Here is a 16,821-nt window from a genome sequence, read left to right as displayed (position 1 = left end):
TACCGAACCTCTCCTACTTTTAATAAGCGACAATACCAAATCTCTCTCACGTTTAAAAAACGACAATGCCAAATCTCTCTTATGTTAAACATCGAACAAAAACGACAATAAACCGGCCAAAAAATCATAAGGGCTTTTGTCGTTTTTGGCTCTGATACAGTGACAATAAAAACAATTTCTTATGCCCAAAAACCGAAGATTTCTCAACTAGGGTTGCTAGTCTGTAGAATAATAAAAACCTCTTTCTTTCCCTTCTGAATGAAAATTTCGCTCAACTTTACAAACAAAAACATGAAGAAAAACATTTTCAAAAAATCTGATGTATATAATGGAATTTGTTTGCCTTATTACGCTGTGTACAAGCTTCTGAACTTTCAGATTTTTTTATTTTCAAACAATGTAAAACAATGTAAAATTTTCAATCATGTAAATTGAAATAAACGCTTGGTTATTGATATAAACTCGCTTCGCAATTTTTAAATCAAACATCACTTAATCCTCTTAAATTAAAACTACCAAAAGTTTGAGTTTCTGCTGTTTTGAGGTGCAACCAGACAATTAAATGCTTCCTGAAATTTATGAAAGAAATGCACTAGGCACCAGTTAAGTTTTCTAATTTTTAGTTCAATTTCCTTGTTTCATTCAGTTAAACAGTCCCTGAGATTATGAGAGCAGCAAGCTGCTTTTAACTATTGACTTTTCTTTACATATCATTTTTTCTCATTGCCCGAGATAAACTTGACCGCTTTGCCTCATTTATGACAAGTTTTCATGCGAAAACAGCATCTATCTGTTCAGTCGTTGAGTTTCTCTTTTTAGTCTAACATTGACATCGAGTGGAAGTTTGTTCGATCTCAGATCTACTCTCGCTTCATTGAGGCAGAGGAGTGTGCCCCTCCCCCCTTCAACATTGTGCCCACTGCCAGGAAACTCATCAAATGGAGTGCTCTATTCTTGTACAGAGCTACTAAGAACCAAAAGTATCTCATTTGGGCTAAACCCAAACAGGTAACGTGTCTTTAAAACAATTATAAGTGGTAGTTTTTGAACTCTAATATAAAAACCAACCACGTTTGATTATAAAATCCACAGAAGAGTATCAGAAGTAAAAGTTAGATAATCAAAATAGAACTATTACCCTAATTGATACCCAAAAGTAAATCGGTTAAAATGTACAATTTTTATGCGAAAAAAAAACATTTAATATTAGCTGTGTTTATTGTTTAACAGAAATGCCAATGGAACGCGTAAACTGAGCATAACTAATTTAGTAAGTTATATTAAATCACATTAATCATTGAACGTAGAAACATTAAAAGTGATGCCAATGTTTTTGCGACGAGTTATCATCTCAAAACAGACACGTTCACTATTTGTAGGAAGCAGTGATTAAGCAACGTGAAAAGCTAGTAGCCCGTTTTCCTGGTCTGCTGGAGGAAATGAGGGAGAGATACCTGCGCAACATGGAAAAAGATGACGAGGAACAGATGGTGACTCAGGATGACATCCAGAACCTCAAGAATGACATTTCGTCCTTGAGATACGAGTTGTTGGATGCTCTGAGTAAGAACTCAGCCAGGGAGAGAATAAGACAGGACGAAGCTGCAACGGTTAGAGTCTTCGAAATCGATTATCATGTTGCAAAACTAGATCTTAGCTCAATCGTTTTCGAATAGAGGAATCCTATTGTTGAATGTGGTCTCGTCAAATCACTCGCGTATTCTTTAAAGACCCTCAAACTGACTTTCAAGTCGAATAATTTTAATTTTATTTGAGAAAAATAGATTTTAACTAAATCATTTGAAGAATGTCTATGAAAGTGTAACTCCTTGTGCGCTGAAATAGGAATCATTTGAACTCCCACCGAACCCGTCGTTTGAGAGCAGTTCATCCAGCGATAATTGTTAATCTGACGAATTCGTTTAAGGAATATTCACTGCAAAAGAGTGTACATAAAAAACCGTGACAATAGAGAATATTCTTAGTATTATTGAATAAAAATTGGAACGGAAAGTAGACCCAAATTTTTTTTTAAGTTCCATCAAAATCTTGCGACAATTTTGTGTAAGACATTTCAACCCATCCAGAAATTCGTCAAAATTTTGGTTTCTCGGTTTCAAGTTTCTTTGATTTCATGCATAAATTATTTCATACTGTCCATACTTGATTTCCTAGCGCGATCCTACTATGAAACCAACGAAATCATGCATGATCTTTTTATGATTACCAAGAAATTGTATAGGATCCTAGAACGATTACCAGGTGCCGGTGAATTTTTCTATAGCGTTTTTAATTTTCATCAAAAAAGCATCATTTTGTGATCTGCCAAAAGACTTAAATGCAACACATATTCAAAATGCAAACACGCAAAAAGCAAAATGAAAACAGATATTCAAAATACTCAAACTGGGTGCTTAAGATAAGAGTAATTCTATCTAAAAATGATATATATAAAGTTTTGATATTATACGAAGTCAGTTTATGCCTAAAAAAACTCATTGGTTTCAACATTTTCCAGCTAGGTGTAGAATCCAAAGCTACTTTTGGCTCCTCCAAAGATTCAGGATTAGACCATTTGTGGGATATAATAGAACTGATTGCTCTCTGACTCCATTATACGGGAATTTGTGGCACCCCGCACTGTCTTATGTGTCATATAAGACCTTGTATGAATTTTTAGATATTTTTAAAATTTCCACTGAAAATGAAGATTATTCAATTTATCAGCTTCTAATATTTCAATGATTCCTGTAATGAGTTCCAAAAAATCATATATAATTGTTGTAAGACTATTGAGAAATCATAAAAACCATATTTGACTCAGTATGAAGACTAAGAACTATAAATAACCTTGTACGAATACAAAGAAAGTTGTATGATAGTTTATCCGAGCTTGTGATTTCTCGTCAGCCCTGGACAGAAAGAACAAAAAACTGACTGATAAACTTTAGCTTAGAATTGATACATGGCTATGGGGGCTAGAGAACCAATTCTAGCCTGATTTGACGGATTTGAGCAATTTTAGTAAGCTCAAAAATTACGGTACATGACATTTACAAACATCGAGTTCTTTAAAGATACTACGATTCAGATATGACTCCGAATTGGCACAAAAATTAATTATTTCAGAGCTGGGGTTTTGAGCTCGTTTAGTGCTAAAAAGTACCAGTGAAAAGAAAATTAATAGTGGCTGTTTTGAAATTTTTGTTTTTTTTTGTAGATGGTTTTTCTCTACACTTATCTTAATTTTTTTGGTAACCGTGCTAACAAGAGGTTAATAACTCCACTGAGTTTATGTTTAACTTTTGAGCTGTATTGGTTTTTCCTAAACACCCGCACAATTAATGGTGTAATTTGATTCTTTGAAATATTAAAAAATTTGCAAAACTCTAAGTTATGAAGCGAATTCACATTTATTGAACTTGCACTTATTCGGCTATTTTTAAAAACATTAGTGCCCTAATTCAAATTTTGCGCAATAGTTTCACTTTAAGTGCGCTAGTTGCTTATCAACGTTTCGAAAACATTTTTGTAAATCAGTGCCATATCAAGGTTTTGAACAAATTTATCCGAGAAACTTGATCTGCTCACAATTGAGTCATGTGTCTGTCTAGTAGCTGTTGTGGATAATCGGTGATAAGAAACTGTACCATAATCAAATGTTTCCAGTTTAGATCTCGACTTTTGAAAAGACCATATTCGACAAAAGGTAGGAATATGAAATGCTCGACTCCATATATTACCGCTGGATTTTGGAGCGGCCTTTCATTTTAGGCTGGAATTGTGTACAACCCATAAATTTTTACATGAAAATTTGACTCGACCCCAATTCCTTACAGTGGACTTGAGCTGGACTCAAATTTCATCGCAAGTACTACATCATTGCAAGTACTATATCTCCCGAAAAGTGGCTGGACTTGTTCTGTCAAAACTTTCCTAAAAGCCTATTTAGTTTCTTATAATCAGTTTGAGACAATTGTACAAATCAATTTTCAAGTTCAAGTTCAAGTGATTTTTTATTTTGACTCAATGGAGTTGAGGTAATACTCCTGGGTATTTATGCTCATCATAGCTTGCCTTTGCAACCCATAATTTGCATTTATTTCACCCGGCAGAAATTCAGTTGCCCCGTTGAATAATATTCCTCTGTTTCCAGAAACCGCAGTCCAGTTCGCGAGAGGATAAATTCCTGGACGTGCAACAACAGGACAGAGCTCTGATGCAGAATCTGATGGGAGTATTGGAGATAAACTCAAGAGTACTCACTAGACTGTTGAATGAGAATAACCCAGGGGGCATCATAGACCCCATGCTCAATATATAATAATATACACATCCACTATTTCCTCCCCCAATCATCCCCCAATTGTTGTTTTTTTTCATAGTGTGTGTGGGTGTGTGTGAACAAATTAATGGTCGATTTTACATAAATGATGGTTTATTTATCATATATAGCTTTTAGGAGGTGGGAATAGCAACTAGGATTAACAGATTCCACCAAAAGAGTGGAAGTTGTAAATTATAGACTGTCCTAATCGTATTCCGCCTATGTGTGGCAATAGTTCCATCTTTTGTTCACAAGGCAAGAAGAGCTTTCCAAACTTTTCATTTAATACACCAACTTGTTCCTCCTATCTTCAATCAAGACATTTCAAGACTGCTCGAAATGAATTGCTTTAAATGATCTCTCAAATTGAAGCAATTGAATTCTAACTGATATACAATACTATAATAAAGATTTGTACTGGAGTTAAAAGTTTTGAAGTAACATTCAACAGTCTCATTGTTGAAACAGCTAGAACAAGCCCCAATTGTTAAGAGCTCATTTTTCTTTTCAATATGTGCTTCAAAAATAAAGTTCCAGGCATGAAAATTGCATCCACATATTTCAGACCATCCCTTTTTATTCAAAAACTCCAATTGGAAACTCGGAATAATCATTTCTGTTTGAGACCATGTACTGGGGGTGGGTTTGTGTGTGCGCGTGTGTGTAGGCGGGGGGGGGGGGGGGGGTCCGAGGAAGAGGTGTTAATAATGGAAAAGGACCCGAAACTCTCACTGGAAGAAAAACTTTCAAAGCAATGTTTTTCTTGAAAAAAATCAAAAGTAGTAGGAGAACTTTAATGGCACAATAATTAAAAACAAAACTATCCGACAGTGCCTTTTTAAGCTTCGTCTTATTTATATGTTATATTTTATATTACCTCTTTAATTTCATTTATCATACCGTCCCTCATGACGTCATCTCATTCACTTTTGTCCAACAACTTTAAAATCTAGAGAGCAAAATTTTTAGACTTTGAAAGAGAAAAGTACTGCTGGCGTACAACAGAAGTACTGACTAAATCGATATCATTTCTAGTCAGATAGTTTTGAGAACAAACTGGATCTTTTCCGTAACCACATCTTAGGTTAGTGAGTGCATATTATTAGCAACCCTTTGGAGCGCGTGCCTAACTTTCACATGTTTTATTATGTTATGGCACCTGATTTGTAATTGGGGGACACAAACCGTTGCGGGCGGCGGGGGGGGGGGGGCAACGGAAGAGATTCAAAAAAAATTAGATGAATTATCTGTGCTAAAGCGAGGCCGCCCAGATTCCCATATTTTTTGTTTACTTGTTCGTGGAGGTGGAACCGTGTTGTTTACTACTGCTGCTATGATTTGTTTGTGAGTGGGGTGTGGTGGTAGGAGCATTAGCAACTGTTGCTGTCGTTGTCCTGGGCACAAGAGGGGTAGCCAGAGGGGGTAATTTGAGACAGGTGAGAGGTCTGGGTGCAATCATTCTGGCGAACTCTTCATAATCCACTTTTCCCTCTCTGTTCTTGTCTGCAAACTCCACCAACTCTTCCACCTCCTGCAATGCAAAACTCAGTTGAGAACTCACTCGGAGAATGTCACAAAGTTACCAACTATAACGTCATTAATCTCACTTACGGTTAAAAAACAATTTTTAAAAATGTATATTTTCTAAATGTAACTTCTACAACCTTGCAGTTACGTAACCTTGTTTTTTATGTCTATTGGAACAAGTTCATGCAATGTGATCATTTTCCTATTTAATTTCTCCTTGAATTTAACTATTGTTTTTTTCTTTCCGGGTTTCTTTTGGTATCTCGTTCCATTTGATCGAGAAATTTCTGATTACTGATCGGTCAGTCCATTTAGATTGACACATATTGCTCGGAAAAAAAAAACTGGACATTTCGAGAATCTTCTCTCGACACATTTTTTTGCAACAACTTGTTTTCTCTAATACTTGACTACCTTCTTTATAATGCTTATATGAACTAAAAATTTTCCCATTTAGTAGAAGATCCCTATTTTATCTTCTCTTCAAATTTTGTTAATCATTTTTATGCCAAATAATTATTTTTAACTCAAAACGAGAACGACGATTAAGACTAAAATAATAGAAAAGATTCCTTTCATTATTTCTGACAGAGAAACAACAAACTATCCTACTATTTCCTTCGTTTCATTTCCCATGAAATTATCTACAATAGTTGTACCTGTTGTGTGAGTTTCTCCCCCACTGACGTCATCATAGTGCGCATGTCCTCTGTGGATATGAAGCCAGTGCTGTCTCTGTCGAACTTCTTAAATGCTCTGATGATTTTGTCCACGTTGTCTATTGGACGACTCTTCGCTATCTTCATCGCCTGAAAACTCATTTTGCATTCCAACCACGTGGACAAACATTTTCATGACACTGTGCGAATCAACATATGATGAGAAAAGTACTTTCCATCATTTTAAAATAAAATTCTATGTTTCTTTCAAAAGTTTTTTTATGTAAATGCGGAAAAAAAACGAAATAAACAGTAAAAACCTGAGAGACATAAATTTGATCTGATATTGTCGAAATGATTTTAAAGAGTTATAATCGAAACGTGTACCCACGAGGTAACAGAAAAGAAGTTCAAATTTGTACTCAGCTAACTGTAATTAAGTCTGTATTATTATTATATAACACTATTGGTTAGATATAGATTTATTGTTCAAAAACATTAACCAAAAATTGTGAGAATTTCATGGCAGTCTCACTTTCACGTTTTGATATCTTTCAAAGCGGGCGTGTGATTATCATACTAAAATTCTCTGCGTCTAGAATAAAATTAAACAGACAAATTTTGCGAAATGAGTTTTTTGGAAAATCATTTTGAACAAAATTTAGGCCTAAATGTTGAATTGATGAAATTTCAGCCTAAAATTTTTTTAAAAAAATTTGCCTTTATTTCAATTATTTAAGAAAAATCATGGCTTTTTGAGGTCATTGCAGAACCGTCAAAACGTTATCTGTCCAATATTATCTGTATGCCTGTTGCCAGATAATTGTTAACCCTGTTTTTAGCTTCTATTCTGAACAACTTCTCCATACTTTTATCTCTTCTTCTGTACGTTTCGTATTCAGAATTTGAGAACTCAGACTAGCATCAAAAGAGATTTTTTAGTCAGTTAAACCTTCGAGAAATTTTGAGAAAAATCGCAAAAGATATAATTGTAGCTCATATGTAATTTTGAAATTTAAAAATATCAAGTTTTTTTGTGTTATAGCTTGGTCCATGGACAAACTAGACTAACGAATGACAGTTCATTATGAATTGTTAGTTCTAAACGTTCTTTTTGCAGCGTCAAAATTAAAAAGAAAATAGATTGAATATTTTTGCCAAATTGACTATTTTTGTTCAATTTTCCAGAATTCTGTGTCGTAGGGCTAGTAATGGGTAGGTAATATAGGATTTTAGCGAGTAATACGTCAAATGCAGACCAAACCAGTAATGATACAAACAAACTATTGGCTTCGTGGACTAATACCCTCCTGTGTACTTTTAAAATGATTTATAGAAATTGATTCACTGGTGGTATATCAACATCTTTTTTTACTGTTTATTCATAATTCACTATTCGATTATTTAGCAAAAGCTTTTAGAGGTATATAATCCAAAAGTTGTGGTGATGTTTAAACTCAAATTTTTCTAAAATTGTCATGGTTCTCAATGCTTATAACTCAATAAGAAGTCAACGGTTTTAAAAACTTGAACACCATTAGTTTTGCAATAAACTGTGACAATTTTTCAGTACTGCTCTTCTTAGAAACTTCTAGATCATCATCTGAGTATCATTACTAACCTTGATTTTTAGCGAGTAATTTATCTGCATTTGCTTTGAGATGAGATATAGTTAATTCTAATATTTTAATCAAGGGTTTTCATTTATTGCTCTTAATAATGCTCTAATTAATTTGACTCCAATTTATAATTCTGACCTGATCTGTTGCTCTTCATTTTTTCACTGCCCCATTATTGAAACTGCAATAATTCATATCAAAAGGCAATGAATTAGAATTTTAAAAATTCTCAGTATTAGTCACTGGTTTTCAATAATTTTGACACCTTTACTTTAAAAAAAAGTATCTATTGGATATAATTTTTTTTAAAAAATACGATTTTTGAAAGCTTCCGGTGCTGCATATTATTTGCCTTTCTGTTATAAAAATGTTGTTACTGTTCAAATTTACTCCGAGCTTATAGCCCTCGTTATGAAACTGCTTGTAAGTATTTAATTTTTTAAAGTTGGGATGCCTTGTAAGCTCGAGAAATATTGCTAGTTTTGAGTTTTATTCCTAATTTTTGTCGCACTTTTTGCTCGTTTCAATTTTTCACCATAACAATTGTTAGTGTGTTTTTGCTGGACATAATTCTGATCTGTTGAGCGCGTTCAAAAGGCAATTAAGGCTTTTAGTAAATTTCCTAACCGTTTTTGATGAACCTTATCGAGCAAGGTATTCTTGCTCCCATTTGGGGTTCACACAGAAACTGTGTTTTTACTTGGTTTAAGATCAGGCAGTCCATTCAATTCTTCAAGAATACTTAGAATGATAAGTTTCAAAAACGCATTTTTCATATAACTTGGACAACACTGCAGCTCAAAAGCCATTAAAAGCGTCTACCATCACCAAATTTTGCTATTCAATTTACTTTTTTTGCACTCACTTTACTTTTCTTATCTTAATATACTGTACGTGTGAAAGGTACTTAAAAACTTCGAAGATAAAAATTCGTTTCTTTAAAACAAAATGTGAGTCAGTTTTTTTCACTTTTTAAACCCGAATTTGAAAAGTGGAATCTACTTTCCTCCGCAAAACACTTTTTAAGAATTGTGCGGCAGACTAATTGTATAACCCCTCATTTAATTAATCTTGAAGAACTAATCGTAAATGGATTGAAATTTTGTGAACTGCCCTTACCACCACACGTAACTATAATCACATTTCTGTGGACGTATTTTCCAAGTTAGGCTATTTATTTGCCGAGTAGAAACTACTTACACGTAATTTAAGTGGTTTCTACATCGGGCGTAAAAATACTGTGGGAAGTGTGAGCCACATTCATTGTAACTAGTTTTTGTTTGGTACCGGTAGACGCTAGTAATGGCAGACTTTATTCTTTATGTCATTTGTTTCAAAATTACTTTCTATTACGTAATAAAGGGATCTTTTCAACAATTGCCCCCCCTTTTGCAAAAGGGGGGGCTATTCTTGAATAGAATTTAAGCGAGCTATTTATTAACCAATCAGAGACGACTAATAACTTTGCAAGCATGCACATACTATTAAATTGAATAGAATAAAATACACCGCGGTATAGCAATTAGCCGAACCGGAATACAAAGCGAAAAGAATTTCCGACTGGCGGGTCGGTGGGCGCGCTTCGCGCGCGTCGCGGCTTCGCCGCGATAACCGACCCATGATTTCCGGATTACATCCCACAGCGCATGAGAGGCATGGCCATGAACAGCGGTCCGCAATTGCGCTTAAACTAATATTCGGCTATCTAAAGTGTAGGCCAAGTAATATTGTGGTAAAGTATAGCACAAAAGGGGAGGCGATTCTCTACTAGGTACCAAAGGGGGGGCAATTGTTGAAAAGATCCTAATAAAGTCCAAGATTTGGTCAAATTTAATAACTGGGATTTGATTTGTCATGTCATCTTTTTTCTGACGTCAACCAGATATTAATTTCGTTTTTCACAATTTCGCCATCTTTGCAAAATATAATGACTTCTCTGTTCAAGTAATTCACTTAATCTACTCAATATGAGACAAATGATAATGATCTAACAATTGCCCCAGTTTGCAGTAAGGTTGTATTTTGAGATACTACAGATTTCACTGTAAGCATGGTGACTCAAAACATTTTCTCAGCGGTCTCTCGTTCCTGTTGTTTGGGTTGATATTTGTTTATCAAGATGCAGGAATAAGATTTTGTTTTTTTTTTCAAACTATCGAATTTTTGAAGGCTACGTTAGCTGTTTTTCTAAATGATGGACTCTAAAATGATTAAAGCTAGACAAAAGTGCAAAATATCCAGACAATTATGTTTGACTTGGTCTTTAATGAAAAAAATTGGATCCCATGGACTGTTAAAATATTCAATAGCTTCAAAATTACAAAGGAAGACAGAATCAACTGATGAAGGACACAAAACTCGTCAACGGAACAAAGAAAAAGAATTCTGACTTGGTTATGTTGGTACCTTTTATGATCGCTATTATAGAAATTAGATTGAAATAAAAAAAAATCTTTCGAAATTTATGGTACTCTATTTTTGGAATTTGAGATAAAAATTGCCATGTAGCGATACCTCGAATGGTGTCTAATTTGAATGTGGGAACATTCTGTGACACGCAGAGAACATGAGAGCCTTGTTGTTGTTGTTGTTGTTGTTGTTGGTTTGTGTTTAGATATTTGTTTACCTTTTCCAACTGTATCATGTCTCCTTCTTTGATGTGATGACTTTGATGAATCTCTTCTATCTCTTTCTCTGAAGGATTGTGACCTGCAGCTCTCAACACCTTTATCAGATCACTTTTGTAAATTCGTCCAATTTTCTTCTCATCGAACAGTTTGAAGGCCGCTGTGAACAAACTTTCATCAAACACAAAGTCACTTGAGACACTCGGCTGAGCTGAAGTGGTTGAGTTTTGACCCATAACCGAATTAGAAGTCGTAGTGTTTGTCGTGTTAGTTCGGTGTTTGTCGTTGTTTAAGTCGGTGGGTGTGGGTGGTTCGAGGTTATTCGTATGCGAAGTGTGATTGGACGCGGAGCTGTGCTTTTCCAGGACCATAATTCTCAAAACTGTCAAATTATTATTATTACTGGATATAGATACCCTGTTTTAGGTTACTGAGTCAGCGTAACACTTAAAATTTCCAGTGGCTTAGCGTTATAAATTTGGAGATTTTAATTGGTAAAAAAAGTTTTTTGTCGAGTTTATGTTGACGGATGATAACAACTAAACAAAACTATAATTTCCGCTATACGGCAAAATAGTTTTTTGATAGAAATGAAGCAGGGTCGTTTACAGATTTTGAAAGCCAAAATTATGGAAAAATAAGGATAGAAAAGAAAGTCGACAAACAAAGCTGGATAGTTCCGTCTCAATTCCAATTCAAATTGTTCTACAAAACAATTAAACCTCTGCTGTTATGAAATGATATTACGGCACCAGAATTCAAAACATTTCCCTTAGAACGAATGGAAAAATAGAAGAAAACAAGTTTGCTGGCGTCAAAGTAGACGGTATTTTCAAAGAATATCTAAAATAATTAAGGCGTGTTCAAATGATATGCGTAAGCAAGTTTACACGAGAAAGTTGCGACGCACATTTCTAATTTGCATTAAGAATAAAGGGAACAAATGGAAATAAATTTGTAACATTGGAGTTTGAACAAAATCTGCATTTCTAATTTACACAATAGACCATAAAAGTATTAAGTCTAAACGTAGATCGGTTTCTCTTCAATATTTGCATAAATATTAGGCTGAAAATAATAACTACAAATTTTTGTGGTTGTTGAAAACCTTGAAGCGATCAGACAACTTCATAGAAAATGGAAAAAAACAACAAATAAACAAGAACGAATAACGCAATTGATATGACGCAAATTCTTCTTGGAAAACAACATAAGTCATTAAATCAACATCAACAACAGAAACAGTTTCTGCTACAATTGTTCATCGATAAATCGATTTAGTTGTTTGTATGTATGAAATTTTAAATGTCGCTAAATAGAACTACTGTTCAGAGCAGGCTGAGTTGATGGTACGTAATTGCGTATAATAATAAAAAATTAATGAATATTTCGGAATTTGCATCTGATGAAATAAATTTGAATAATGAAACGAAAGATATGATAAAAGTAAACACATCTAATGCACTATGATAAAGTTTGAGATTAAACATCAACTTTTGATGGAGTGAGTGCATATGATACGAATGGCCTCTCTTTAAGCAGAATAAGTTATTCTCATCAGAAAAAGACAACTTTCAATAAAGTCAAAGAGATGCAAAAAAATGTTATTCGAAGAATGTGAGTAGTTTCTAATTCAGCAATTCATTACAAACAGCAGTAATTTTTGTCATCATATAAAGGAAAGCATTTGATGGAAATATCAAAGCTAAATATAGCGGAATATTTTAAGCGGTCACTTTATTTAGTTACTTTTTTCCATAAAAATTAACTTAATATTCAATATTTTGCTACTTTATCCGCTTTATCAAAATATACTGATAATTCTACAGTTCAACTTACAATTCTATTTTCAGAATGAAGTAAAAAAAAAATTTGATATAAAATTTCACAGGCAACTTGATTTTAATCCACGGCCTTTAGACATAGTTTGTCCAACAAGCAGAAAAGAGATTGAGTTTAGAAGTTAATTTTTCGTATTTTTGTTCCCATACAATTTCAATCGATTAACACATCCGTGACTATCCAAAGGGAAATTTACGAGACAGGAAGTAACAACGTGCTTTTACGAGAGGGAAATTTATATTGAAAATAGCTTCAAATTAGCGCTTTTAATTGGAAGAAAATATCAGAAATATGGTGTCTGCAAGCCAATAGACCGTCTCATATTTTGGGCACTATTTCTAATTAAAATTTTGGGGAAAATGGACCCACCTTTTAAATACTTACATCCGAAATTGTGCAGACAATTAACATAAAGTCGATTAAATTTTTCACTTCAACTTTTTGTTTCTCTGTTTTTCAACCGTGTACACAAATGTTAGTGTATTCTAATTTAAACCTTGAGACAAAAATCAGTATAGAATATAATTAATTAAAAATTTGAACTTCAGATTTTCAACAATTTTGCAGGGTCTTGTTTATTTTTTTATTCTTTCGTTTCTACTTTTAATAACTTCAGAATTTTTTGACGTCTGTGAAAATTGCTAAAATCTAAAAATATTATCCTGTAATTTCTGCTGCGTTCTCTTCTTCTATAATTCTTACTTCAAGAGTTTTAAAAGGCAATTTTAAGAATCAAGAAATTTAAAAATTATTCGAAGCAAGTTATTCTAATTTCGGCTTAGTGGCAATTCGTTTCACAGACAATAACGGGAAAATGGTAAATGCTAATTTTCACAGAGATGGAAAAAGGCTGGAGAAAGCGCGTTAAATTCAACAAATTCAGGTTTCCCCTTTTCGAGAGTAGAACAGAACAAAACTAGCACTATTTTAGCCCAAAGGTCTGTAGGAGGTACGGAAAGAGGGAAAATATCCTCACTTGAGGTCCGAGGGTGACTTTTTGCAGACAAAAGGTGAAGAAAAACGGAAACAAAGGGTGATTTTTTCTTGTGCATCAGGCGTGAACTGAAGCAATAGAGCGTGAAATCAAACAGTGAACAGACGAACAAAAGAATTGTTGCATTTTGTTGTGAAATAAATGATTTAGCTTGAGGTTAACACAGTTTAGAAGACAATGAATAACCTTATTCACTAAATCCCACATTGTGTTGACCATTTAAAAAAATAAAAACAACGGATTTCGAAGGAAAATGAGAATTTGAAAAAAAAGTCAATCCATGCCAATAGAATGCGACAATGTTATTCGACAGAATTGCTGTTTTCGAAGACCGCAAATTATGTCCAATGAATAAATTGGTTCGGAAAATTTTTGTTTTTCAGGGCTTTAATTGAAACGACCCAAGGCCCAAAATCTTGCAAGTTCTATTCAACTTGACCAATTTTACGTATATGATAATTGTATGGTTATCAATTATCCGTACACTAAATACACATTCGTTTTATCACGGTTGTAAAGTCCATGACAGTTGTATGGCAGTGAATTATCTTTAAATGGTGATTGCATTACTTTCAATTTTTTAAGATTGGGTTTCTCGTGGTTATAAACAATCCATAGATGGTAACTCTATGTTTTTTCATCAAATTGTTTTTGAATGGATTCGTATAAAAAATATGAAAAAACATTGCATGACGGTTCCAGGGGCGCAAAGGTGTTCTTTGTAAAACTTCGGTGTAGATTAGATGTAGTTGAGAAAAGGTTTGAAGAACACATTGAACGATACTTAATCGTCATCAAATTTCGCTCTGAAAACATCCATTTAGTTTATTTAAAAGTTAGTATGGCCAAAATGAGCACTTAAAGTCGACAAAATGATGATTTTCTCACCAAAAAAATCACTACTACCAAATTTCTTTTTCTGTTTTAGAATGATCAAGCTTTGTAAATTGAACCGAGAAGTCAGTAGTAGAATGATTCAAAAGTTTACGGATTCTTTACGGCTTTGGAAATTCTAATACTGCTTTGTGACCTATTTTGAGCGCAATTGCATCAAACACTGAACTCCTCAGTTCGGTTTATACGAAAAATTAGGAAGCATGAACCGACATTAGACATCTTAATCAATTGGCTTCGAAAAAAAACCAGAACCTCAAAACCCGTGACCTTGGCAGCAGACCAATTGATCAAAACAAACCAAAGAGTGAAAAATTAGTCTGAATGCAAATGTAGCAAATAGAGCAAAATTAGGGTCACCCAATAATTTTTAGTGATTACACAAGAGAACGAGATAGTAAGACATCTAACGAAAGTCATATTTGAGCCGTAAATGAGAGGCAAAGACCAAATTTTAAAAAGCAAAAATTGATAGGATAAATTGTGTTAGTTTGCTAAAGATCTTTCTAAAATCGGGTTGCTAAAATCTTTTCAAGAACAAAACTGGCCGTTGAAAGAACGTATAGGACCCCTTGAACTGACAAAACTGAACAACAACAACTTTTCCCCGGAAGGTGAAACAAGTCTGGGGACAATACCTTTTGTAACAATTTGAGCCTCAGAATTCTTTTACAACAAATTCTCCCGTTCAATCATACTATAACTTTCGTAGAGCAAACATTTGGAAAGAAAATTTGGAAAGTTGGAAAATTTGACAAGAGGTGAGTTTGAGGATCTTTTCAACAGCTGCCCCCCCTTTTGCCCCCCTGAATAGAAATTAAGCTAGCGAGTTATTAATAAATCACAGGCGACCAATAACTTTCCACGTATGCGCATACTATGTTAAATAGAATAGAATAAATTACACCGTGGTATGGCAACTAGCCGAACCAGAGTACGAAGCGAAAAGAATTTTCGACTGGCGGGTCGGTGAATGGGCTTCGCACGCGTCGCTGCGTCGCCACGATAACCGACCCGCGATTTCCGGATTACATCTCACAGCGAATGTGAGGCATGGCCTTGAACAGCGGTCCGCATTTGAGCTTTAACTAATATTCGGCTATCTATACTGTAGGCCAAGTAAAAATGTGGTGCAGTATAGCACAGAAAGGGTGGCGATTCTCTACTAGGCACCAAAGGGGGGGCAATTGTTGAAAAGATCCGAGTTTAATCTTAATTGGGGCCAAAACTTCAAAAAACGTTCAAAAAGTTGATAATTTCACGAAAAAAAGGAAATTCCTCGGTCGACTTCGAGTCAATGTGATTCCAGCATTTTGCAAAATCTATAACCATTCGATTTCAAATTGGAAAATTTTTTACTCGATAACCAATTGTCTTGCAAAAAATAAATGGAATATGATCGAACGGGATAAGAATTCGGCGTCGAGAACATTGTTTATTATTATATTTCTTCCTTATGGTGGAAAATTATGGTGGCCAATATAGCATTAATATTATTTTTCTGCGCAAAATAAAATACGATATTGCTTCGAATAAATTCTTAAGACACAGGGAAGCCTATTTTGGGGATATATCAGCGCTAAATGAAAGATGCTGCGTCTATAACTGCCAATGATAGCAGAGCTAGACCGGAACGAAATTGCAAGAATCTTGCAAGGTTTCCATTCATTATGCAAAAAAGCCATTGTCGTACAAGATCTTGCAAGATAACCATATGATATAGTTTATAGTTTTTCCTTTGGACTCCAGTTACGACTGCCGTACTTTAAATATATCGAAAATAACTGAAAAAAAATACAGAACAGATAACATTTAAAGTTAATGAATTTGGGATTTCTAAAATTGAATTGAGCATATTAATAAGTTTATAGAACTGCTCAACGGTGTTATGTTAAAATTGGTTAAAGACTAACATCAAATGTTTCAAAAATAATTTTAATTACAAACAATCCGGTTTTAATGACAAAGAATAATATTGTATTTGAAGTAATAAATTGTGTCGTAAAATACGGTTCGAATCTCTCCGACCATTCGAATATTACGCTTGCATGATTCCATTGTTTGTTCGGCCTTGTCTTATAAAATACATCTCTGTCATCGCATCAAAATCTGTCTGATTCTAATCGATGGTTGATTTCGTTCAATTTTGATCTTAAATTAAGAAGCAATCACAAGAAATTTTTGAATTTTCCAACTGGATTTCTGATGGATTTAGGAGAGGTGGTTCCGATTGTTAACAAAAAAAGTATAGGGCGAAAAATTCCTTTTTTTTCACTGCAAAAATTTTACAGAATTTTACGATGAACACTCTGAACTTATATAACTCCATTGT

General features: G+C 34.1%; 2 protein-coding genes across 2 annotated transcripts in view; one reads left to right on the top strand and one right to left on the bottom strand.

Moving 5' to 3' along the window:
• LOC142353753 (short transient receptor potential channel 4-like) overlaps positions 1-4,802 on the top strand; it is a 67,074-nt gene extending 62,272 nt beyond the window's left edge. The window contains exons 16-18 of the mRNA XM_075406105.1: positions 820-1,008; positions 1,380-1,610; positions 4,157-4,802. Of these exons, the coding sequence (XP_075262220.1) occupies positions 820-1,008; positions 1,380-1,610; positions 4,157-4,324 (588 nt within the window). The 3' untranslated portion in view covers positions 4,325-4,802. The remainder of the gene's footprint in view (positions 1-819; positions 1,009-1,379; positions 1,611-4,156) is intronic.
• A 735-nt stretch (positions 4,803-5,537) lies between these two features.
• On the bottom strand, positions 5,538-12,588 carry LOC142352984 (neo-calmodulin-like). Its single transcript, XM_075405151.1, has 3 exons — positions 10,759-12,588; positions 6,514-6,663; positions 5,538-5,858 (listed from the first exon to the last, which is right to left on the bottom strand). Exons 1-3 carry the CDS (start codon positions 11,128-11,130, stop codon positions 5,616-5,618), a joined length of 765 nt encoding a protein of 254 aa, XP_075261266.1. The 5' UTR covers positions 11,131-12,588; the 3' UTR covers positions 5,538-5,615.
• Between the last annotated feature and the right edge of the window lie 4,233 nt (positions 12,589-16,821).

Source organism: Convolutriloba macropyga, chromosome 14, assembly GCF_964194025.1.
Source record: "Convolutriloba macropyga chromosome 14, txConMacr16.3, whole genome shotgun sequence".
In the NCBI taxonomy this organism is placed as follows: Eukaryota; Metazoa; Xenacoelomorpha; order Acoela; family Convolutidae; genus Convolutriloba; species Convolutriloba macropyga.
This window is presented reverse-complemented; position numbering and strand designations above follow the sequence as displayed.

Excerpts from the sequence above, each read along its gene's own strand:
- LOC142352984 (XM_075405151.1), bottom strand. The coding sequence starts at position 11,130 with ATGGTCCTGGAAAAGCACAGCTCCGCGTCCAATCACACTTCGCATACG. Across the intron at positions 6,664-10,758 it reads ACATGATACAGTTGGAAAAG|GCGATGAAGATAGCGAAGAG; the intron begins GTAAACAAATAT and ends ATGAGTTTTCAG. Across the intron at positions 5,859-6,513 it reads GGGAGAAACTCACACAACAG|GAGGTGGAAGAGTTGGTGGA; the intron begins GTACAACTATTG and ends TTTGCATTGCAG.